At 45.2% G+C, this 23,792-nt stretch overlaps 1 protein-coding gene and 1 long non-coding RNA gene across 3 annotated transcripts in view; one reads left to right on the top strand and one right to left on the bottom strand.

Annotated features, from left to right (window-relative positions):
* LOC143768739 (uncharacterized) overlaps nt 1–19,387 on the bottom strand; it is a 58,086-nt gene extending 38,699 nt beyond the window's left edge. The window contains exons 1-2 of the long non-coding RNA XR_013214003.1: nt 19,269–19,387; nt 11,705–11,820 (exon numbers count right to left, since the gene is read on the bottom strand). This is a non-coding gene — a long non-coding RNA (uncharacterized LOC143768739). The remainder of the gene's footprint in view (nt 1–11,704; nt 11,821–19,268) is intronic.
* LOC143768738 (cysteine-rich venom protein 6-like) lies at nt 15,130–22,939 on the top strand. Of its 2 annotated transcripts, none has more exons than XM_077257389.1 (4): nt 15,130–15,274; nt 19,356–19,419; nt 19,535–19,576; nt 22,548–22,939. In XM_077257389.1, the coding sequence occupies exons 1-4, from the start codon at nt 15,263–15,265 to the stop codon at nt 22,904–22,906; spliced, it is 477 nt and encodes a 158-aa protein (XP_077113504.1). In that variant the 5' UTR covers nt 15,130–15,262; the 3' UTR covers nt 22,907–22,939. The 2 variants fall into 2 exon arrangements, with proteins under 2 accessions (XP_077113504.1, XP_077113506.1); XM_077257391.1 differs by having other exon boundaries at nt 15,146–15,281.
* The last annotated feature ends 853 nt before the right edge of the window (nt 22,940–23,792 follow it).

Here is a 23,792-nt window from a genome sequence, read left to right on the forward strand (position 1 = left end):
CAGCTAACTTCTCAAGCAGCTCCTCGATGCGCGGCATTGGGTGCGCGTCAGAGGCTGTAATGGCGTTGAGCCCCCTGTAGTCCACGCAGAACCGGGTGGTCCGGTCCTTCTTTGGCACGAGAACTACAGGTGAGGCCCACGCGCTCTTTGACCGTCGAATCACCCCCAGCTGTAACATCTCATCGATCACCTGGCGCATAATCTGCTGCACCTGGTCAGAGATTCGATAGGGTGTTCGCCGTAGTGGGGCGTGATTCCCGGTGTCCACCTCATGGACGGCTAACTCAGTCCTTCCAGGCTGGTTGGAGAACACGACCCGGTAGGGTTCCAGTGTGGTTTGCAACTGCATCCGCTGTGGTTCATCTAGCGAGGCGCTTACCTCCACGTCCTCAATGGACCCACGGGCCTTGGCTTGGGCCAGCATGTCCAGGAGGGTGTCTTCCTCCCCTTCTTCGGGTGCGCTGCAGACCGGTAGGACGAAAGGTTCACGTTCGTGATGAGCCTTCATCATGTTGACGTGAAAGGCCTTTCGCCTACCCCGAGTGTGGTCAAGCGTGACCACATAGGTGACCGGGTTGAGCTGTTGGTGGACGACATACGGGCCCTCCCAGGCTGCCTGAAGCTTATCCGTTGGTACAGGAACCAGCACCCACACCTTTTGACCCACGTGGTAGGTCCGCTCCCGGGCGTTCTGGTCGTACCCGTGCTTCTGATCAGCCTGAGCCTGCGTCATGTTGTCATGCACCAACTGCGTCAAGGTCTGCATCTTGTCACGGAAGCGCATGACATACTCCACTATGGACACTTCAGAAGGGTTCGGCTCCTCTTCCCAGGATTCTCTTACCAACCCAAGGGGTCCCCGGACTCGCCTGCCGTACAGGAGCTCGAAGGGGGAGAACCCCGTCGAGGCCTGCGGAACCTCTCGGTAAGCGAATAGCAGGTGTGGGAGGTACCGCTCCCAGTCGCGCCCTTGTGTCTCAACCAGCATGCGTAGCATCTGTTTGAGGGTACCATTGAAGCGTTCACACAAGCCATTGGTCTATGGGTGATACACACTCGATACCAGGTGCTTCACCTCCATTTTCTTACAGAGAGCCTCCATTAGGCGAGACATAAATTGGGTCCCTTGATCAGTAAGCATTTCCCTGGGAAATCCTACACGTGAAAAGATGGCCAACAGGGCATCCGCCACCTTATCTGCCCTAGTTGACGACAGAGCTACTGCCTCTGGGTACCGGGTAGCGTAGTCTACCACAGTAAGAATATATCGCTTTCCAGAGCTGCTGGAGACGGCCAGCGGGCCCACAAGGTCCACCGCGATCCTCTGGAAAGGCTCCTCTATCACTGGCAAAGGGATCAGGGGAGCCTTAAGACCAGGCCCCGCCTTCCCCACTCTTTGACAGGTGACACAGTAGCGGCAGTAGTTTGACACATCTGTCCCCATCTTAGGCCAATAGAAGTGTTGAGACAGCCGGGCCTTAGTTTTGCTGATCCCCAAGTGTCCAGCTAGCGCGATCTCATGGGCAATCCGTAACAACTCACCCCGGAATTGCTGCGTGATGACTAGCTGTCTTTCCCTCAACCACTCCTTTTGTGATTCTCCGGGTACTGTCTCCCGGTACAACCTTCCCTGTTCCCAGAACACCTTCTCCTTATCAGTCTCGGAGAATGGCGTCCCGGCGAGTTGTCTCAAACTCTCTAGGCTCGCATCTTTGTGCAGAGCGGCCTGAAACTCCTGGCTAGGGGAAGCCAGAAGCGACGTCAGGGTCCCTTCCCCACGGGAGCCCTCTGGGACCTGCTCTGGGTCCACCTCTGGTTTAGTCATACTGATGACTGAACAGGGTCCGGGAGGCAGACAGTTATCTGCGTTCCGGGCACTCTGACTGCGGGTGACAGCAGCTACGTAGGCTGTCTCCCCGGGGGTTTCTACAGACCCATCAGCCGACGCTGCTACGGGCTCTACCTCCCCATCCACCCCCATTACCTCAGGAGCATTGCTACTTATGGGCCAGTTACCTTCCTCGGTGGCACTGGTCAATTGCATGGCATCACCTTGCTCACGGTTCCCATGTATCTCCCCATTTCTTGTGGCACCGACACTTGCCCCTGCTAGGGGTTCCTCAGCCGTCTCACTCCGCAGAGCGACGTGGCTGAGCACTCCTGTACCCATGGACACATCAACTTTCACAGAAACATCATTATCAGATACAGTTGGCACAGGTACAACATTTCCACCATCAATCCTAGGGAAAAAATGGTTATCAGATGCAACATTACAAGATAAAGCATGGTCAGGTAACACATGCGATTTCCCATCATCATCATCATCATCAGGGTTAACTTTACCCTCATTAGTAGATTGGGGAGGGGTGTCAATGACGAAGTGTGCCACCAACCTCCCCAAATCAGTACCCAACAAAACATCAGTGGGTAAATTATCAGACAGCCCCACTTCCTTCACCCCGCTCCCAGCACCCCAATCAATAAAAACCCAGGCCATCGGTAAGGGACAGCTGATACCCCCAATCCCAGTGACAGTTAGGGTTTTTCCCGGAATGATTTCTTCAGGGGCCGCCAGTTCGGGTCGGATGAGGGTTCGTTCAGCCCCGGTGTCTTTGAGGCCTGTAGCAACACGACCTCCCACAATGACATGCTGTACGTTATCACACCCCCTCCCAGCCACACCACCCACCAAAAGAACTGCTGCATTAGGCCCTGGGGCCTTGGATGAGGGGTTCTTCTGCTTGGCTGGACATTGGGGACTGATATGACCAGTCTGCCTGCAGTGGTAACACTGGCGAAGTTCGGTGGTAGGTCTCGTGCTGTTGGCCACGGGGACAGGACCTCTGGTATGTTGGCTGGCAGGGGTACTGGCGTTGGATGCAGGCTTACCCCCTCTCCAGCTGGAGGTGACTGGCTTCCGCACTTCCGATCTACGGTTGGCCTCATAGGCATCGGCAATCTGCGCTGCTTTCGTCACGTCTTTGGGTTCTCTGTCCATCATGAACTGTCGCACCTCAGTTGGGCAAAGATGGAAGAACTGGTCTTTGATCATCAGGTCTCGCAGCTGTTCAAAGGTGGTCACTGACAGTCCTTGGGTCCACTGGTCAAAGTGGGTCCCCAGTCCATGCACCACATCACTGTAACTGTCGTGTGGGCCACGTTGGAGGGTCCGAAACCTTTTACGGTGCACCTCGGGTGTAAGCTGGTACTTGGCTATCTGTTGTGAATTTGGATTCTGGGCTCCCCCGGTGGCTACTGGTGGAATTGAACTTGTGACATCATCTTCCCTGTTCACCTGTTCTGATTAGATCTGGGTGTCGCTATATAACCTGGCTTCTCTGTTAGATGCTTGCCGGTCAACAATGTTATCAGAAGCCTCTCTGTGCTTGTTCCTGCTCCCAGACATCTACTAGATAAGTTGGACATTCGTCCATGTTTTGTTTTTGTATTTTGGTTCCAGTTCACAGCTGCAGTTTCGTTACTGTGTCTGGAAAGCTCTTGTTGATCAGGAATTGCCACTCTGGTATTATGAGTTAATGCCAGAGTCCTAAAGTAATTTCTGGATGTGTTTTGTTAGGGTTTTCTACTGACCATGAAAGTATGCTTTCTGTCTTCTGCTATCTAGAAAGCGGACCTCAAATTTGCTAAAACTATTTTCCTGCTGCGTTTGTTGTTTCATCTCATATCACCGCCAATATATGTGGGGGGCCTCTGTCTCCTTTTTGGGCATTTCTCTAGAGGTGAGTCAGGTCTTATATTTCCCTCTGCTAGCATTATTTAGTTCTCCGGCCGGCGCTGGGCATATAGGGATAAAAAGTAGGACATGCTACCTGGCTACTTCTAGATGATGCGGTAGGTTTAGTTCATGGTCAGTATAGTTACATCTTCCAAGAGCTTGTTCCTATTGAGGCTTATGCTAGTTCTCTGGCCATGGAGATCATGACAGTTTGACCGGCCCACTAAAGGGTTAAAATCCTTGGCTGAGAAAGGAGAGAAATAAGAAGTCTGCTGAGAGTTTTTTTTTTTTTTTTTTTTTTTTTTCTCTGTGCTCTTAATTGGATCACTTGCCAGTCTGTCTATGCTGCAGTCTTTCTTTTTTTCTCTCTCCTTCTAATCTTTGAATGGCTCTATGTTCACCTGTCTATAATGGATCTACAGAGTGTAACTGCAGGTTTGAATAATCTCGCCACGAAAGTACAAAGTTTGCAAGATTTTGTTGTTCATGCTCCGGTATCAGAGCCGAGAATTCCTTTGCCGGAATTCTTCTCAGGGAATAGATCTAGCTTTCAGAATTTTAGGAATAATTGTAAGTTATTTTTGTCCCTGAAATCTCGTTCTGCTGGAGACCCTGCACAGCAGGTTGGGATTGTGATTTCCTTGCTCCGCGGCGACCCTCAAGATTGGGCTTTTGCATTGGCACCAGGGGATCCTGCGTTGCGCAATGTGGATGCGTTTTTTCTGGCCTTGGGCTTGCTGTATGAGGAACCTCATTTGGAACTTCAGGCAGAAAAAACTTTGATGTCCCTATCGCAGGGGCAAGATGAAGCTGAAATTTACTGCCAAAAATTCCGTAAATGGTCTGTGCTTACTCAGTGGAATGAGTGTGCCTTGGCGGCTACTTTCAGAGAGGGTCTTTCTGATGCCATTAAGGATGTTATGGTGGGGTTCCCTGTGCCTGCAAGTCTGAATGAGTCCATGACAATGGCCATTCAGATCGATAGGCGTCTGCGGGAGCGCAAACCAGTGCACCATCTGGCGGTGTCCACTGAGAAGACGCCAGAAAACATGCAGTGTGATAGAATTCTGTCCAGAAGCGAGCGGCAGAATTTTAGACGGAAAAATGGGTTGTGTTTCTATTGTGGGGATTCTACTCATGTTATATCAGCATGCTTTAAGCGTACTAAAAAGCTTGATAAATCCGTTCCCATTGGCACTTTACAGTCTAAATTTATTTTGTCTGTGACCCTGATTTGCTCTTTGTCATCTATTGCTACGGACGCCTATATCGACTCTGGCGCCGCTTTGAGTCTTATGGATTGGTCCTTTGCCAATCGTTGTGGGTATGATTTAGAGCCTTTGGAGACTCTTATTCCTCTGAAGGGGATTGACTCCACCCCATTGGCTAATAATAAACCACAATACTGGACACAAGTGACTATGTGTATTAATCCGGATCACCAGGAGACTATTCGTTTTCTGGTGCTGTATAATCTACATGATGATTTGGTGCTGGGATTGCCATGGCTGCAGTCTCATAACCCAGTCCTTGACTGGAGAGCTATGTCTGTGTTGAGCTGGGGATGTAAGGGGACTCATGGGGACGTACCTTTGGTGTCCATTTCATCATCTATTCCCTCTGAAATCCCTGAGTTCCTGTCTGATTATCGTGACGTCTTTGAAGAACCCAAGCTGGGTTCACTACCTCCGCACCGTGAGTGCGATTGTGCTATAGATTTAATTCCGGGTAGTAAATACCCAAAGGGTCGTTTATTTAATCTGTCTGTGCCTGAACATACTGCTATGCGAGAATATATAAAGGAGTCCTTGGAAAAGGGACATATTCGTCCATCGTCATCTCCCTTAGGAGCCGGTTTTTTCTTTGTGTCAAAAAAAGACGGCTCTTTGAGACCATGTATTGATTATCGGCTTTTGAATAAAATCACGGTTAAATATCAATACCCATTGCCGTTGCTGACTGATTTGTTTGCTCGCATAAAGGGGGCCAAGTGGTTCTCTAAGATTGATCTCCGTGGGGCGTATAATTTGGTGCGGATCAGGCAGGGGGATGAGTGGAAAACCGCATTTAATACGCCCGAGGGCCACTTTGAGTATTTGGTGATGCCTTTTGGTCTTTCTAATGCCCCTTCAGTCTTCCAGTCCTTTATGCATGATATTTTCCGCGATTTTTTGGATAAATTTATGATAGTGTATCTGGATGATATTCTGATTTTTTCGGATGATTGGGACTCTCATGTCCGGCATGTTAAGAGGGTTTTTCAGGTTTTGCGGTCTAATTCTCTGTGTGTCAAGGGTTCTAAGTGCGTTTTTGGGGTTCAGAGAATTTCCTTTTTGGGATATATTTTTTCTCCCTCTTCCATTGAGATGGATCCTGTCAAGGTTCAAGCTATTTGTGATTGGACGCAGCCCTCTTCTCTTAAAAGTCTTCAGAAATTTTTGGGCTTTGCCAACTTTTATCGTCGATTTATTTCTGGTTTTTCGGATGTCGTTAAGCCATTGACCGATTTGACTAGACAGGGTGCTGATGTTGCTAATTGGTCCCCTGATGCTGTGGAGGCCTTTCAGGAGCTTAAGCGCCGTTTTTCTTCTGCCCCTGTGTTGCGTCAGCCTGATGTGACTCTTCCTTTTCAGGTTGAGGTCGACGCTTCTGAGATCGGGGCTGGGGCAGTGTTGTCGCAGAAAAGTTCTGACTGCGCCGTGATGAGGCCTTGTGCCTTCTTTTCCCGTAAATTTTCGCCCGCTGAGCGGAATTATGATGTTGGGAATCGGGAGCTTTTGGCCATGAAGTGGGCGTTTGAGGAGTGGCGCCATTGGCTCGAGGGGGCCAGACATCAGGTGGTGGTATTGACTGACCACAAAAATTTGATCTATCTTGAGACCGCCAGGCGCCTGAATCCTAGACAGGCGCGCTGGTCATTATTTTTCTCTCGGTTTAATTTTGTGGTATCGTACCTACCGGGTTCTAAGAATGTTAAGGCGGATGCCCTTTCTAGGAGTTTTGAGCCTGATTCACCCGGCAACTCTGACCCCACAGGTATTCTTAAGGAGGGAGTTATCTTGTCAGCCGTTTCTCCAGACCTGCGGCGGGCCTTGCAGGAGTTTCAGGCGGATAGACCGGATCGTTGTCCGCCTGATAGGTTGTTTGTTCCTGATGATTGGACCAGTAGAGTCATCTCTGAGGTACATTCTTCTGCATTGGCAGGTCATCCTGGAATTTTTGGTACCAGGGATTTGGTGGCAAGATCCTTCTGGTGGCCTTCCCTGTCACGAGATGTGCGAGGCTTTGTGCAGTCTTGTGACGTTTGTGCTCGGGCCAAGCCTTGTTGTTCTCGGGCTAGTGGATTATTGTTGCCCTTGCCTATTCCTAAGAGGCCTTGGACACACATCTCGATGGATTTTATTTCAGATCTGCCTGTTTCTCAGAAGATGTCTGTCATCTGGGTGGTGTGTGACCGTTTTTCTAAGATGGTCCATTTGGTTCCCCTGCCCAAATTGCCTTCTTCTTCCGAGTTGGTGCCCCTGTTTTTTCAAAATGTTGTTCGTTTGCATGGTATTCCTGAGAATATCGTTTCTGACAGAGGAACCCAATTTGTGTCTAGATTTTGGCGGGCATTCTGTGCTAGGATGGGCATAGATTTGTCTTTTTCGTCTGCTTTTCACCCTCAGACTAATGGCCAGACCGAGCGGACTAATCAGACCCTGGAGACATATCTGAGGTGTTTTGTGTCTGCTGACCAGGATGATTGGGTTGCTTTTTTGCCATTGGCGGAGTTCGCCCTCAATAATCGGGCCAGCTCTGCCACTTTGGTGTCCCCGTTTTTCTGTAATTCGGGGTTCCACCCTCGATTTTCCTCCGGTCAGATGGAATCCTCGGATTGTCCTGGAGTGGATGCGGTGGTGGAGAGATTGCATCATATCTGGGGGCAGGTGATGGACAATTTAAAGTTGTCCCAGGAGAAGACTCAGCTTTTTGCCAACCGTCACCGTCGTGTTGGTCCTCGGCTTTGTGTTGGAGATTTGGTGTGGTTGTCTTCTCGTTTTGTCCCTATGAGGGTCTCATCTCCTAAGTTTAAGCCTCGGTTCATCGGTCCGTATAAAATATTGGAGATTCTTAACCCTGTTTCCTTCCGTTTGGACCTCCCTGCATCCTTTTCTATTCATAACGTTTTTCATCGGTCGTTATTGCGCAGGTATGAGGCACCGGTTGTGCCTTCCGTTGAGCCTCCTGCTCCGGTGTTGGTTGAGGGTGAGTTGGAGTACGTTGTGGAAAAAATCCTAGACTCCCGTGTTTCCAGACGGAGACTCCAGTATCTGGTCAAGTGGAAGGGATACGGCCAGGAGGATAATTCTTGGGTCACTGCATCTGATGTTCATGCCTCTGATCTGGTTCGTGCCTTTCATAGGGCCCATCCTGATCGCCCTGGTGGTTCTGGTGAGGGTTCGGTGCCCCCTCCTTGAGGGGGGGGTACTGTTGTGAATTTGGATTCTGGGCTCCCCCGGTGGCTACTGGTGGAATTGAACTTGTGACATCATCTTCCCTGTTCACCTGTTCTGATTAGATCTGGGTGTCGCTATATAACCTGGCTTCTCTGTTAGATGCTTGCCGGTCAACAATGTTATCAGAAGCCTCTCTGTGCTTGTTCCTGCTCCCAGACATCTACTAGATAAGTTGGACATTCGTCCATGTTTTGTTTTTGTATTTTGGTTCCAGTTCACAGCTGCAGTTTCGTTACTGTGTCTGGAAAGCTCTTGTTGATCAGGAATTGCCACTCTGGTATTATGAGTTAATGCCAGAGTCCTAAAGTAATTTCTGGATGTGTTTTGTTAGGGTTTTCTACTGACCATGAAAGTATGCTTTCTGTCTTCTGCTATCTAGAAAGCGGACCTCAAATTTGCTAAAACTATTTTCCTGCTGCGTTTGTTGTTTCATCTCATATCACCGCCAATATATGTGGGGGGCCTCTGTCTCCTTTTTGGGCATTTCTCTAGAGGTGAGTCAGGTCTTATATTTCCCTCTGCTAGCATTATTTAGTTCTCCGGCCGGCGCTGGGCATATAGGGATAAAAAGTAGGACATGCTACCTGGCTACTTCTAGATGATGCGGTAGGTTTAGTTCATGGTCAGTATAGTTACATCTTCCAAGAGCTTGTTCCTATTGAGGCTTATGCTAGTTCTCTGGCCATGGAGATCATGACAGCTATCAGAGCCTGCTTGATGGCCTCATAGTCACCATCTTGTTCTTGAGGGAGAGCAGCAAACGCCTCCAGAGCTTTTCCTCTCAACCCTGGGGTCAGGTATCGTGCCCATTCTTGTGTAGGCAGCTGGTACTGTCTGCAGGCTTTCTCAAAGGCCCGCAGAAAAGTGTCCAAGTCCCCGTCTTTTTCCATAACAGGAAAGTGGTCAGGCCGGGGCTTTGGTGTCTGAGCGCTGCTGGGCTCACGGCTCTGGGCGGTGGAAGGCGTCCCCCCCTGCCGGAGCATCTCCAGTTCATGTTCTCGCTGGGCTTGGCGCTCGGCTCAGCTGCAGGCGTCTCTCTAGGTCATCTGCGGAGCATTGTTGCAGAGCCAGCTGCAGGAGGAGGTCTGCGCCCCCCTGGTGGCCAGTAGGGCCCGTATTCAGTGGTTGGACCTCTGCTGCAGCACCATGTTCGCTTGTGCCGGCTTCTGCGGCCTCTGGGCTCTGTGGCCTGGCTTGGTCTGCTTCAAATTGCATCAGTTCAGCGACCATTTGAGCCTTGTTCTTACCCTGGGGGTTCAGGCCATGATACGTGCATATCCCAGCAAGAGTGTCTTTCTTCTGCTGGGTGTACCAGGCTTCTCCTTTCGCAGCCATGGTTGCCAAATAAAAGATAGGATAGAAAAACAAAGAGAAAGGGAGGGGATAATTACCAGTACACAATTGTCTCACAACTAATAAGCACTGAGTTCGTTCTCCCAAACTTATTTGCGCAGAGTTCTCGCAAGAACTTTCTGCAAGTTTTTAGTGAGAGGAATGATTGCTCAAACCAAATCACTAATGCTCTAATATCCCACCGCCTTGCCACCAATTGTCACGATTCTCACTGTGACTGTCAAGATCCCTTAGCCGCGGCCAGCAGTTTGTCACAAAATCCACAGGGATTCCTGACCACTGCCACCAATAGGTCACGGATTGGGGTGACTTTAGACCAACAGACGGCTATCACATGTGCAGGGGGCTTATCTTAGTTATCCCTCCACTGCCACAATGTGATAAAAAACCCACACACCAGGTTTAATGACCTCTTAGGTTACAGCAGGGGCTTATTTTAGGTATCCCACTGCTCTTCAATATACCATGAACTGCAGGGATTTGTGTATCCCGCTTACAGTTCCACTTAAACCTTGCAGCTCTCTGGCGCCCCCCTTACCGTCAGGTCAGATTAGGTACTGCACCTAGGGTAATTAGTCGCCAGAAAGGCTGCCTGCTATGTACTGGCTATTGGGCGCGCTGCAGCGACGCGATAACTACTCCCACTCAGGCAGGAACAATAATTATCAAGCCGCAGTCGCTACAGTGGCACCCAAAGGCCTGCACAGTACACGGTATTACTGCCACCAGCTTCGATTAAACGGGTCCAAAGCAAACCCCAAACAGTAGCGTAATTTCCCTTCAAGAGACTTAGGGTACGTTTTTAGAGCAGGGAGGAAGAACTGGCATGAAATAATATACCCCACAGAATGTAGGCAGTGCTTTATAAAAATATTTTACAAAGATGTTACAAATGAGACAATTGCAAATATGTACAAGGTAATTATAAAAAAACAGGGAATAACATGAGAAATACACTTACAGTTGTTCAAAGCATTGCAGGCAACCAGGCTAGGGGGGTTTCCATCTATCCCAGTGCATTAGCACTCGCAGTCAGGTCGCTTCAGGTAAAAACTCACAACTCCCCCTGGAAGCCTGCCAGCAACTTTATAACCTACAGCCTGTGACCTCACAGAAAGGGTTGAGTTAGGATCGCCCTCCCCTTTCTTCAGTTTGAGTAAGGCAACCTTAAATTTGTCTACTTTCTATAACTTCGCTACAGCACATGTCATAAACGTTCCATACCCAGCATACATCTCGTATTATCGTGGGCATTCCGATGAGATCAAATATGCCCTGTTATTTACAGAGCAATCCCTACTTCTTCACCCGATGGAGTTAGACGCCCGTATTTAGAGTGATGCGTAGATCCACCGAGGGAGAATAAGAAGATATATCTACCATTTTCCTATCTTACATCGTCTGCCTAATATCTTACAAAAATGGAACAAAGGACCGCATGGTTCTAGAAGTTTCTAATCCAGTTAAAGCTGAGCACTTTCTACTACAGGAAATGCCGGTCGTAAATACCTTTCGTCAATAAAACTCTCTTCCCCCATGTACATTGACAAGGCAGCTCTTGGCTGAGTGAAAGGGAAGGGGGGTTTTTCAGCCCACAGCTTGCTAGCTAGAGAAACTACTTATATGATATTTCATACCATATCGTGACACAGAGTAACCGGAAATTTAACAGTCAGAAAATCATATAGATCTTGATACATATATAAACATATATAATTTTCTGTTGTTGCTAGTTTTCCTACAGATTGGAGCATGAAAGAAAATATAATTGAAGTTTATGTAATATTAAAAAAAATATATGCATATATATATATATATACATATATATGTATATATTTAATATTATATACACATTACTTTTATATTTTCTCATGCTCCAAACTGTATTGTATATTTAAAGCAAGCAAAAAAATAAAATGGAATATATATATATATATATATATATATATATATATATATATATATATATATATATTCTAGTTTATTTTATGTGCTTGCTAGTTTAAATACAATACACCTTGCAGCATGAGGAAAATAAAAGTAAATAATATATCATATTTAAAATATTGTATATGTTATTAAATGTGCGTGAAAGAAGTAAGACCTGACCTACCTGCTGGTGTCCGTCTTATCTCTGCTCACACAAGACTGTAATACAATGAGACTTTGTTTTAGGAATTCAGAGGCCAATCCCAACACAAACCTGGCACAATAGTGTGAGGAGTCGTCCTAATATAGTGACAAAGAAATGGAGATTCAAGGTATTAACGATTATTATCATTGCTTTGTGACTTTGTGTCCTCACACAATTAACTATTTGCCTAAATTACATTTTATATGTTAAATATATAAGAATTCACAAAAATATCTATAAAAGTCGCTTTAATGTTAGATTCAGACTTCCTAGACATTTCAGCAGTCTCATTATCTTTACAGACAGGATTATAATGAAGGTGATTACGATGCTATATACAGTTGTAGGATCCCTCATTCACAATAGGAGATGTCACAGCTCACCTCCTCCTCCTCTACAATGACTGATAACACCTCTATATACAGTAGATAACACAGGATCCATCATTCACAATAGGTGATGTCACAGCTCACCTCCTCCTACTGAACAATGAATAATAACACCTCTATATACAGTAGATAACACAGGATCCACCATTCACAATAGGTGATATCACAGCTCACCTCCTCCTCCTCCTGTACAATGACTGATAACACCTCTATATACAGTAGATAACACAGGATCCACCATTCACAATAGGTGACATCACAGCTCACCTCCTCCTGTACAATGACTGATAACACCTCTATATACAGTAGATAACACAGGATCCACCATTCACAATAGGTGATGTCACAGCTCACCTCCTCCTCCTGTACAATGACTGATAACACCTCTATATACAGTACGTAACACAGGATCCACCATTCACAATAGGTGACATCACAGCTCACCTCCTCCTCCTGTACAATGACTGATAACACCTCTATATACAGTAGATAACACAAGATCCACCATTCACAATAGGTGATGTCACAGCTCACCTCCTCCTCCTGTACAATGACTGATAACACCTCTATATACAGTACGTAACACAGGATCCACCATTCACAATAGGTGATATCACAGCTCACCTCCTCCTCCTGTACAATGACTGATAACACCTCTATATACAGTAGATAACAGGATCCACCATTTACAAGTGGTGATGACACAGCTCACCTCCTCCTCCTGTACAATGACTGATAACACCTCTATATACAGTAGATAACACAGGATCCACCATTCACAATAGGAGATGTCACTGCTCACCTCCTCCTCCTGTACAATGACTGATAACACCTCTATATACAGTAGATAACACAGGATCCACCATTCACAATAGGTGATATCACAGCTCACCTCCTCCTCCTCCTGTACAATGATTGATAACATCTCTATATACAGTAGATAACACAGGATCCACCATTCACAATAGGTGATGTCACAGCTCACCTCCTCCTCCTGTACAATGACTGATAACACCTCTATATACAGTAGATAACACAGTATCCACCATTCACAATAGGAGATGTCACAGCTCACCTCCTCCTGTACAATGACTGATAACACCTCTATATACAGTAGATAACACGGGATCCACCATTCACAATAGGTGATATCACAGCTCACCTCCTCCTCCTCCTGTACAATGATTGATAGCATCTCTATATACAGTAGATGACACAGGATCCACCATTCACAATAGGAGATGTCACATCTCACCTCCTCTTCCTGTACAATTACTGATAACACCTCTATATACAGTAGATAACACAGGATCCACCATTCACAATAGGTGATGTCACAGCTTACCTCCTCCTCCTGCACAATGACTGATAACACCTCTATATACAGTAGATAACACAGGATCCACCATTCACAATAGGTGATGTCACAGCTCACCTCCTCCTCCTGTACAATGACTGATAACACCTCTATATACAGTAGATAACACAGGATCCACCATTCACAATAGGTGATGTCACAGCTCACCCCCTCCTCCTGTACAATGACTGATAACACCTCTATATACAGTAGATAACACAGGATCCACCATTCACAATAGGTGATATCACAGCTCACCTCCTCCTCCTCCTGTACAATGACTGATAACACCTCTATATACAGTAGATAACACAGGATCCGCCATTCACAATAGGTGATGTCACAGCTTACCTCCTCCTCCTGCACAATGACTGATAACACCTCTATATACAGTAGATAACACAGGATCCACCATTCACAATAGGTGATGTCACAGCTCACCTCCTCCTCCTGTACAATGACTGATAACACCTCTATATACAGTAGATAACAGGATCAACCATTCACAATAGGTGATGTCACAGCTCACCTCCTCCTCCTGTACAATGACTGATAACACCTCTATATACAGTAGATAACACAGGATCCACCATTCACAATAGGTGATGTCACAGCTCACCTCCTCCTCCTGTACAATGACTGATAACACCTCTATATACAGTAGATAACACAGGATCCACCATTCACAATAGGTGATGTCACAGCTCAACTCCTCCTCCTGTACAACGACTGATGAAAGAAAAACACAAATGGGACTTTTCTCAAGGAATTTAGTGGCTTCCATGATTAATGTTTTTGAATAATTCTTTTTTAGTATTTACATCAATTGGTAAAACAAAAACGATAAAACGTATCATTCTACAGAACTCAGAAACAGAAGCAACATTGTCTCTCCAATTCACAACCTTGGTAGCTGTGCCTGAGATTAGATATTGACATAAACTTGTATCACCCTGGGGCTGTAGAAATCGCTATTATCTGCCCTTTTCTTGTTCATGCAATAATTTTGAGAGTATAAATTATACAAGTTTAAAGAAGCTTTCTTCCTCTGTATTTTTCCATGTTCAGATTTTTTTGATGCTGTCCTTGAAAACAAAGTCAGTAATGGACTGAAGAGCAGTCAGTACAAATAACAGCTTGTAAGGAAAGAGAACCTGAGGAGGTGTCTTCTGTAAAAGAAGTATAAAGAGACTTTATAGTTAGCTGCCAGAAGGGGAAGGAGACTGATTAACCTCAGATTTATTTATTTATTGTGTTTTTTTCTCCTTTTGTAGCATTTTTTTTATGTTTGCACCAAATGAATTATGCTTTTGCGCCATTTTTTGTTACATTTTTTTTCATTTCTCGTTATTTGTTAGATTTGCTCATAATTGAAGATTTTTTGTGAAAAGCAAAGTACACTATTTTTTGAGCAGTTTAGGACTAACGCGGGACATTTTAAGACTTATTGAATGGTTTGTGCAACATTTTACTCAAGATAAGAGCAAGTAAAGTGAAAGAGCATAGAAAAAAACCATTTTGCATCAAAATCGAGAAACATTTTGCACCATTTATATTAATTAGGTCCAATATCTAGCAGTGGGAAAGAGAAAAAAAGAAAGTTAAGGCAAATTAAAACTTGACTTCAATGGTGAATCAGGGCCATGGTGTCTTTGCTCTTTCTTATAGGTATAGGTCCAAATGTGAGGACCCCATCCACTACCAGTGTCTTAATAGGGTCCGGAGAAAACCCCTTTTGGAAACTGCAATGTTGGAGATGACAGCACTGGGAATTCTTATCCTTTTCACCTTATGCATCGTCAAGTGAGAAGTAAAATATCTTGTGGGGTCACCTGTTAAATGTGGGACTCAAAATGTATGAAAAGTTTTGTTCCTAACTTTCTCTTCTTACGTTACTTGTTTTCTTTGGTTCCTCCCAGTGCTTCCGTACCTCCTGGTCATGTAGATCATTCTACATTCCTAAGTGTTTCAGTTTCTTTCCGGAATATCTGACTTGACCTGATGCCTGTAGACCAAGTTGTGTGTGTAACATTGTACATAATAGTACGGAACATTGTGTTCCACCTCAAGATTGCGAATGAGAGCGACTCTGTCATCGAGAAGATAAGGTTTTCCGAAACCGGCGGTGAAGACGCACAACTCAAAGTTACAGTTGAACGATTATGTCTTTGCTACATTGTATTTATCATTATTGGGTTTATAGGGTATAAAAAAGTTTATGAAAACGTCCTCTTCGGTCAACTTGAGATAATCGAGTGGAGTCTCTGAATCAGCAGGAGATATTCTTCTCCGGAGAACTTGGCAAAAACTGAAATAAAGGGTTTCCCCACAAAGTACATTTATCACGTATCTACAGGATAAGGGTCCCATTATTGCATGCCACCGGTCCATTCACAATAGTGACTCTGGACCCTGTTTTGGGGGTCTTAGTGTTTAGACTTCTTGGGATCATTTCTATCCTGAAGATAAGTGATAGGTGTATTTAGGGGAAATCCTCCTTTAGTAGATATTTACTGATTTTTATGTTCACCATTGAAGCTCAGATTTTTTTCTTCTGTATATAGGGCATCGATCCCAAACTAGTGCAAAACAGCAATTTCTAACAACTAACATGCCTTTACAGTCTGGAATGGGAATGTTGGGAGTTGTAGCTTTGCAGCAAACAGATGGCCGTATCTGGTGACCAATCGTAGCCTTCATCACCAGTATTTGGTGACCACCTGTCACCTCCATCATCAGTATCTGGTGACCATCCATTGCCTCCATCACCAGTATTTGGCGACCACCTGTCACCTCCATCATCAGTATCTGGTGACCATCCGTTGCCTCCATCACCAGTATTTGGTGACCACCTGTCACCTCCATCATCAGTATCTGGTGACAATCCGTTGCCTCCATCACCAGTATTTGTTGACCACCTGTCACCTCCATCATTAGTATCTGGTGACCATCCATTGCCTCCATCACCAGTATTTGGTGACCACCTGTCACCTCCATCATCAGTATCTGGAGACCATCCATTGCCTCCATCACCAGTATTTGGTGACCACCTGTCACCTCCATCATCAGTATCTGGTGACCATCCGTTGCCTCTATCACCAGTATTGGGTGACCACCTGTCACCTCCATCATCAGTATCTGGTGACCATCCGTTGCCTCCATCACCAGTATTTGGTGAGCACCTATCAACTCTGTCATCAGTATTTGGTGACCATCCGGTGCCTCTGTCATCAGTATTTGGTGACCACCTGTCACCTCCGTCATCAGTATCTGGTGACCATCCGTTGCCTCTGTCATCAGTATTTGGTGACCAGCTGTCCCCTCCATCATCAGTATCTGGTGACTATCCATCACCTTCATCACTTCTCGTCACTTGTTCACAGGTTATGTAGGATCTTGGCAGGAGGTTGTTCCAAACATCTCGGAGACCTGACCCCAGATCTTCTGTGTATGAGGCTTGTGCGGATCCTTCTGTCTCTTCATGTGATCCCGGACAGACTGGATGATGTGAGATCTGTAGGGCCGGATCATCACTTCCAGGACTCCTCGTTCATAATTACATTGACTAAATGATGGGGGTAGTTGTCTGGCTGTGAAATAGATTTGATGGTAAAATGAATTTTAAAGAAATCTTATATTGCCAGATTTGATTTTTTTTTTTTGCAATGTGATTTGTGCACATCCAGCCGCCTTTTCGCAAAATTCTAAAGTTTTAGTAAGTGGTTAAAAAGATGGAAAACAAAGACCGTCATCTAGTCGTCACTTGTCTACTTCGGTCCACTTACTGTGTGTTCTTCACTTGGCCTCCTTTAGAGTCTTTTGGTGTCCGTCATCTTTGGAGTCCCCAGTGTTGATTAGGTTATGATCTCACGTAGCTCAGTCAGTGCAGGAGATGCCAAAAATCTGAGGATGCCAAAGATGGTCCAGTGAAGACGACACAAGTGATTGGACTGAAGATGACCATGTTGTTGAAGGTTTACGCAGCAGGATCGATGAGGGCTGGGTGAGTATAATTTTTTTTACATTTTTCTTTACAAATGTTTATTTTGCTCCAGAGTCTGGAGAGGGTATAATATGATGCAGATTACTTGGCCAAATTTGAGTGCAATGTAGATTTTGAATTTCTCCAGATTCGTCCATCAGTAAAGACAAGTTCTAATTATATTCCTAATAATACTTAGAACTATAGTCCTAGTACTAACTTTGGAAAAATTCCAGGGCCGAATATGGTGTAATCGAGTCTAGTCAACCATGTAAATCAGTATTTCTCAACTCTCATCCTCAATCAACCACAACAGATATCTTTAAAGGAGGTCACATGGAATGAGGGCTCTAGTAAAAAATCCTGAATATACTGTATGGCCCGGGGACATTCCTCTAAGACAGGGGAGCACAAGGTTTTTTTGTCCAAGGACTATATTTCCACACTGAACCAATCCCAAAGGCTGCAGAAACACTTACAGTTACTAACATGAATACACCACCAGAACCATCATCAGTACATTAATACATCACCAGAAGTTTTGAGTATTTGAGGAGGATTTGGAGAGTTACTGCAGCACCAGATCCATTGTCACCACCTGAATGTAGCATCAGAACCACCATCAGTACATGAAAACAGCTCAAAAACCACCATCAGTACATGAACACAGATCCAGGACCACTATCAGTACATGAATGCAGAGTCAAAACCACCATGAATGCAGTACCATAACGGCCATTAGTACATGAATGTAGCACCATAACCGCCATCAGTACATGAATGTAGCACCAGAACCACCATCAGTACATGAATGTAGATATTGTGGAAAGCAATAAATACATTTAAATATAGGAAGAATGGAGATAATATCTCCCTTTTCCAGTGGGCTGTAACAAACCTTTTCGTAGGCTTCATGCGACACGGGGGCTGTATGTTGTGCAGACTTGCTCTACGAGATGCCTACATACTGTAAATGCGGAGGAACCTAAGCAATGGAGGACATCTCTGAGCTTCAGGACTGGGAAAGCCCATCCATGATATCAGTTTACTGTTTTCATGAATGCAGTACGGGGCCCCCTTGTTCTTGACGTTGATCATCTGTTAGGTTTCAGAGGATATTTTGCAGGATCAGCTTTGACCTTAGGGTAACCTATCAAGCAAATATGCTCTACATTTATAAAGCTCAATGTAGGGGGAGATGCCTCTGTCCAATGTGACCCCATTACCCAAGTTCCCACATATACGAAGAGCAAAGTCTGCCACTAAGAATGATGAGCGGCATCCCCTTAATGAGATCCGTGGGACTACTGGAGCTTTTTGGACACCTGTGTCTTAGTTTGTCAGTCCCTAGGGTGGTGGACCTGGTGTTCCCAAATGTTTCCTCTTTGGCAGAAGTCTCCTCAGGTTGGCTAATATTGGGAACACTGCAGACAGTAAAAGTCAATAATAAGTGAGGACGAGGTGTAACCACGAGGAGTGACGACAGTGAAAGGTGTAATTGTTGGGAGTCTCCGCAAGAGGACGGAACGACCCAAGATATTGGGAAACTGCACATGATGGTGACATGTAGACCATGAGTCACTTGCAATATTAATATTCCAGGACTCCATTGTTACACAAGCAGAAAAAAAAGACAGGTTTGCAAAATGTACAATGTGCCCACACCCTCCCAGCCTGTATATATAATCTGGCCCTCCGCGGGGCACACATCAGTACTACCACACCTGGCAGATCACACAGGTAGGTACCAGCTCCAACGCAACCGCAACCCCCCTCATCCAGACACAATTATGGCTGCACATCATCTATCATTACCATGGAGAGCTCTGATACACTGCAAGCAGATGTCTTGGAAAATGCAATGTTTTCTAATTGCATTGTTTTGTATTTTCCTTTCTCTAGGAAGAAGAAGAAACTCCAGAAGTGAAGATGTCACCCGTCTCTACTCTGGTGCTGTCATTGTTGGGTGAGGGTTTCTTGCGCCTCTTACTTCTCCCTTTGAGGTTTATGGAGATTTCGTAACATGTGACAACATTGGGACTAAAGCAGAAGTTTGATTTCTGGTGATTTGTGTGTTGCAGGAGCTGCCTTCATACTGATCAGTGCACAAGACCCTCAAAAAAGTGAGTATTATCTATTCTAACACCCCAACATTTAAGACTTTTATGAATGGTGTGGAACATTTTTTGCAAAATAACTTTACATTTACTCCTTGACATTATTGCTGAACTGGATACTGTGAGTGTATAAACTACAATGTGTCTTTTAAAAAGAGCAAAACATAATATTGAGTTCATATAAGAGGGTGGTGGCCCACCGGAGGATCGCCCTGTCCTCCCGTTGGCCAGTCCAAGCCTGGATGGAACTATGTGACACGTGAGCCACAGTGATACTTTGTCCATCGTAATGTTATCCATTGGTTCTAACAAGACATTATATCACTGTAGATGGAAAGTTACACCTAGCTTAGAGGATGGAGTGTATCAAGTGCATATACATAGAGCGTCCGCAGCAAATCTGCAGAGTAATGTGGAATTGTGATAGACTTCACTTAAGAAAGGAACAAGTTATTTTCTTCTTTTAGATTTTTTACATTGTAGTCGAAGGACTAAATATAGGAATCCATAAACGACTGCAGGACTTGGGTTCCTTTTATTCTTGAAGATACTTTGTTTTAATCCAGCATATAATGTTTGCAAGTGTTTATGTATTCAAATTGCCTCTTTTGTCTCTAGTGTCACCTACTGGAAGTAGCAATCAATATGACTTAGGATAAAAGCCAAACCCAAGTCTCCATTTGCAGACACGTGTTTCGGGATTGTTGCTCCTCCTCAGTGCAAAGCAAGAGATCTTATTTGGCTGTATGAGACACCTCAGACTTAAGGTACCTTCACACGAAGCGACGCTGCAGCGATAGCGACAACGATGTCGATCGCTGCAGCGTCGCTGTTTGGTCGCTGGAGAGCTGTCACACAGACCGCTCTCCAGCGATCAACTATGCCGAGGTCCCCTGGTAACCAGGGTAAACATCGGGTAACTAAGCGCAGGGCCGCGCTTAGTAACCCGATGTTTACCCTGGTTACCAGCGTAAAATCTAAAAAAAACAAACAGCACATACTTACATTCACGTCCCCCTGCGTCCACTTCCTGACTGACTGAGCGCCGTACAGTGAGAGCAGAGCGGTGACGTCACCGCTGTGCTGCTTTCACTTTCACTTTGCGGCGCTGAGTCAGAGGAGGAAGCAGACTGCAGGGGACGCAATGTGAGTATGTGCTGTTTGTTTTTTTTACATTTTACGCTAGTAACCAGGGTAAACATCGGGTAACTAAGCGCGGCCCTGCGCTTAGTAACCCGATGTTTACCCTGGTTACCAGTGTAAAATATCGCTGGTATCGTTGCTTTTGCTTTCAAACACAACGATACACAGCGATCGGACGACCAAATAAAGTTCTGGACTTTATTCAGCGACCAGCGACATCACAGCAGGATCCTGATCGCTGCTGCGTGTCAAACGAAACGATATCGCTAGCGAGGACGCTGCAACGTCACGGATTGCTAGCGATATCGTTATAATGTCGTTTCGTGTGAAGGTACCTTTAGGTCTAAAGGGCAACGTCTCTATTTGTGTAGATTGCTACTTCCAGTTGGGGTCACTAGAGTTCAAGTCCTCTTTCTTTGCATATTTCATTTCTCGAAGGAGCATTATATGGCCATTAAGTCTCCTTACACTAGCATGGACAAGGAGAATAGTTACCAGTGTACACGTCATGTTTTTGCAGAGTTTTTTCACCCATTCTAATAACTTGGAAAAACATTTTAAAAAGTAGTAAAAACTTATTATATACTGCTTTTTTTTCCTGCAAATACTACACTATTTGCAATAAAAAATGCCTGCAGAAAATACTTAACCTGTGCACATAAGCTTAGACTGAGTACAATCTTCTCAGTGGGTACTCTCCTTTGTCGGACCAACCTGCCCCCACTCCAGAAGAGTGTCAGTTTCTTCTTTTCTCTACGGCTTGACAGATATCCATTTATGAGTAGTGTTGAGCATTCCGATACCGCAAGTATCGGGTATCGGCCGATACTTGCGGGTATCGGAATTCCGATACCGAGATCCGATACTTTTGTGGTATCGGGTATTGGTATCGAAACAACATTAATGTGTAAAATACAACATTAATGTGTAAAATAAAGAATTAAAATAAAAAATATTGCTATACTCACCTCTCCGACGCAGCCTGGACCTCACCGAGGGAACCGGCAGCGTTGTTTGCTTAAAATGCGCGCGTTTCCTGCTTCCCGCGACGTCACGGCTTCTGATTGGTCGCGTGCCGCCCATGTGGCCGCGACGCGACCAATCACAGCAAGCCGTGACGTAATTTTAAGGTCCTGGATGCCTAATTCTAGGCCATCAGGAATACCGTCCGATACTTGAGTCCCATTGACTTGTATTGGTATCGGGTATCGGTATCGGATTAGATCCGATACTTTGCCGGTATCGGCCGATACTTTCCGATACCGATACTTTCAAGTATCGGACGGTATCGCTCAACACTATTTATGAGCTTCCTCTTCACGGTGTTGACTTGGTTTTTCTCACTCTTCACTGATTTCTTCCACCTTTCGATGAGTCCCATTCTCACCACCCCTTTCGCCGTCTTCTGCTTGGTCAACATGAAGTTGGGACCCTCTGATTCTTCCATCTCCTTATTGGTGGGACCCATTGTAGCTTCTACCAAATTATAAGATAGGTCATCATCACCTGTTACTTGCTGAGTTTGGCCACCAACACTGCTCAAAAGCCACCATCAGTGTCTCGGTCTACCCGAGGATTGTTGCCAGTCCGTAGCATGAACTCTGCTGCCATCATGATGTTCGCAAACTCAACTAGACGACCAACAAGCACTTTTTCAACCATGAAGTCACTCTAGAACCCCGGAGCTACTATGTATCACTGAATGAGCCATTATACCATGTCTCGTGGTTGTCGGAAAGTCCTGCCTCTCTTATATCATTTATGTTTCCATTATATAAAGTTTTCTCTTCCTCAATCCCCTGACTTAATATAATTTTTTTTTCTAATTTTGCAGCCACTGTCATAAACTGTCCACCCGATAAAGAATATAAAGAGTGTGGGAGCGCCTGCCCCGCAAACTGCACCCACCCTAATGGAGGTGCTTGCACGAAGAATTGTAAGAGCGGCTGCTTCTGTAAGGACGGATATGTGGAGCTGGGGAAATCTTGTGTACAGAAGAAAAAATGTGAGGGCTGCACCGGGAACACGACATATGTGCAATGTGTCAATCCCTGCCCCAGTACCGGCAACATAATGATTAAGTGCGCCTTTAAATGTAACGAAGGCTGCATCTGTAAGGAAGGCTACGTGTTACTGGACGATAAGTCAAAATGTGTGCTGAAAGAGGAATATCCTAAAACCACAGCACCCTAGATTGCCTGGAATTTTTCTAACCTAAATAAAACATTCACAATAATTTTTATGTCTTTTCGTCCTTTTTATAAGATTGTCAGATACAATGAATATACTGTACAGTATAGAAGTATCAGATAGGGAGAGAGGAACAGAGCAAGTATAATAGTATCAGATGCAACACATACAGTACTACAACCTTGGCTTTGCGGCCCACCAGAGGATTCCCCTGTTCCCCAATGGGCCAGTCTGAGCCTAAATACAATGAATATAGTGTATAGAAACATCAGATAGGGAGAGAGAAACAGAGTAAATATAATAACAAACAACCTCCTCATATTCCTCTATTCTTTAGACCGACAGGATGGGAGAAATCCATATGTGTGAAGCTTCTATGGTGTTTGTAAGGCAGGTAATCACTCTTGGCTTTGCGGCCCACCAGCGGATTCTCCCGCCTTCTGGTGGGTCAGTTTGACCTAACTGAACTGTCTCTCATCTCCTTCCTAAACTCTGCTATGTGTGCACATTAACCCCCCCTGGTCTTTCTTCTGTAATACCAGTAACATTTCATTACTAGAGATGAGTAAATTACTTTGTGATGAGTCGAGATCAGTTAGAATTTTACAGAATATTCAGATTCACTCACTAGGCTTCAGGCAACATTGTGGTGTGTGTTCACCTGCGATGTCATGCTCCGAATGCATTGAACATGATGGAAGAAAGAGTCAGAATGAACATGGAAATGGGGGCTCTACTAAGAAAATCCTCAATATGCAACCTCATGGAGATCTCTCTAGGGCTGCAGTCCTCAAACTTTTTTGCCTTGAGAGCCACATTCAGCTTTTAAATTGGGCCGCAACCCTCATCCAGAGAAGCCCCCTTTTCCCACAGTAGTGTTTCCCAGAGC

The sequence above is a fragment of the Ranitomeya variabilis genome, chromosome 4 (genome assembly GCF_051348905.1).
Source record: "Ranitomeya variabilis isolate aRanVar5 chromosome 4, aRanVar5.hap1, whole genome shotgun sequence".
NCBI classification, from domain to species: domain Eukaryota; kingdom Metazoa; phylum Chordata; class Amphibia; order Anura; family Dendrobatidae; genus Ranitomeya; species Ranitomeya variabilis.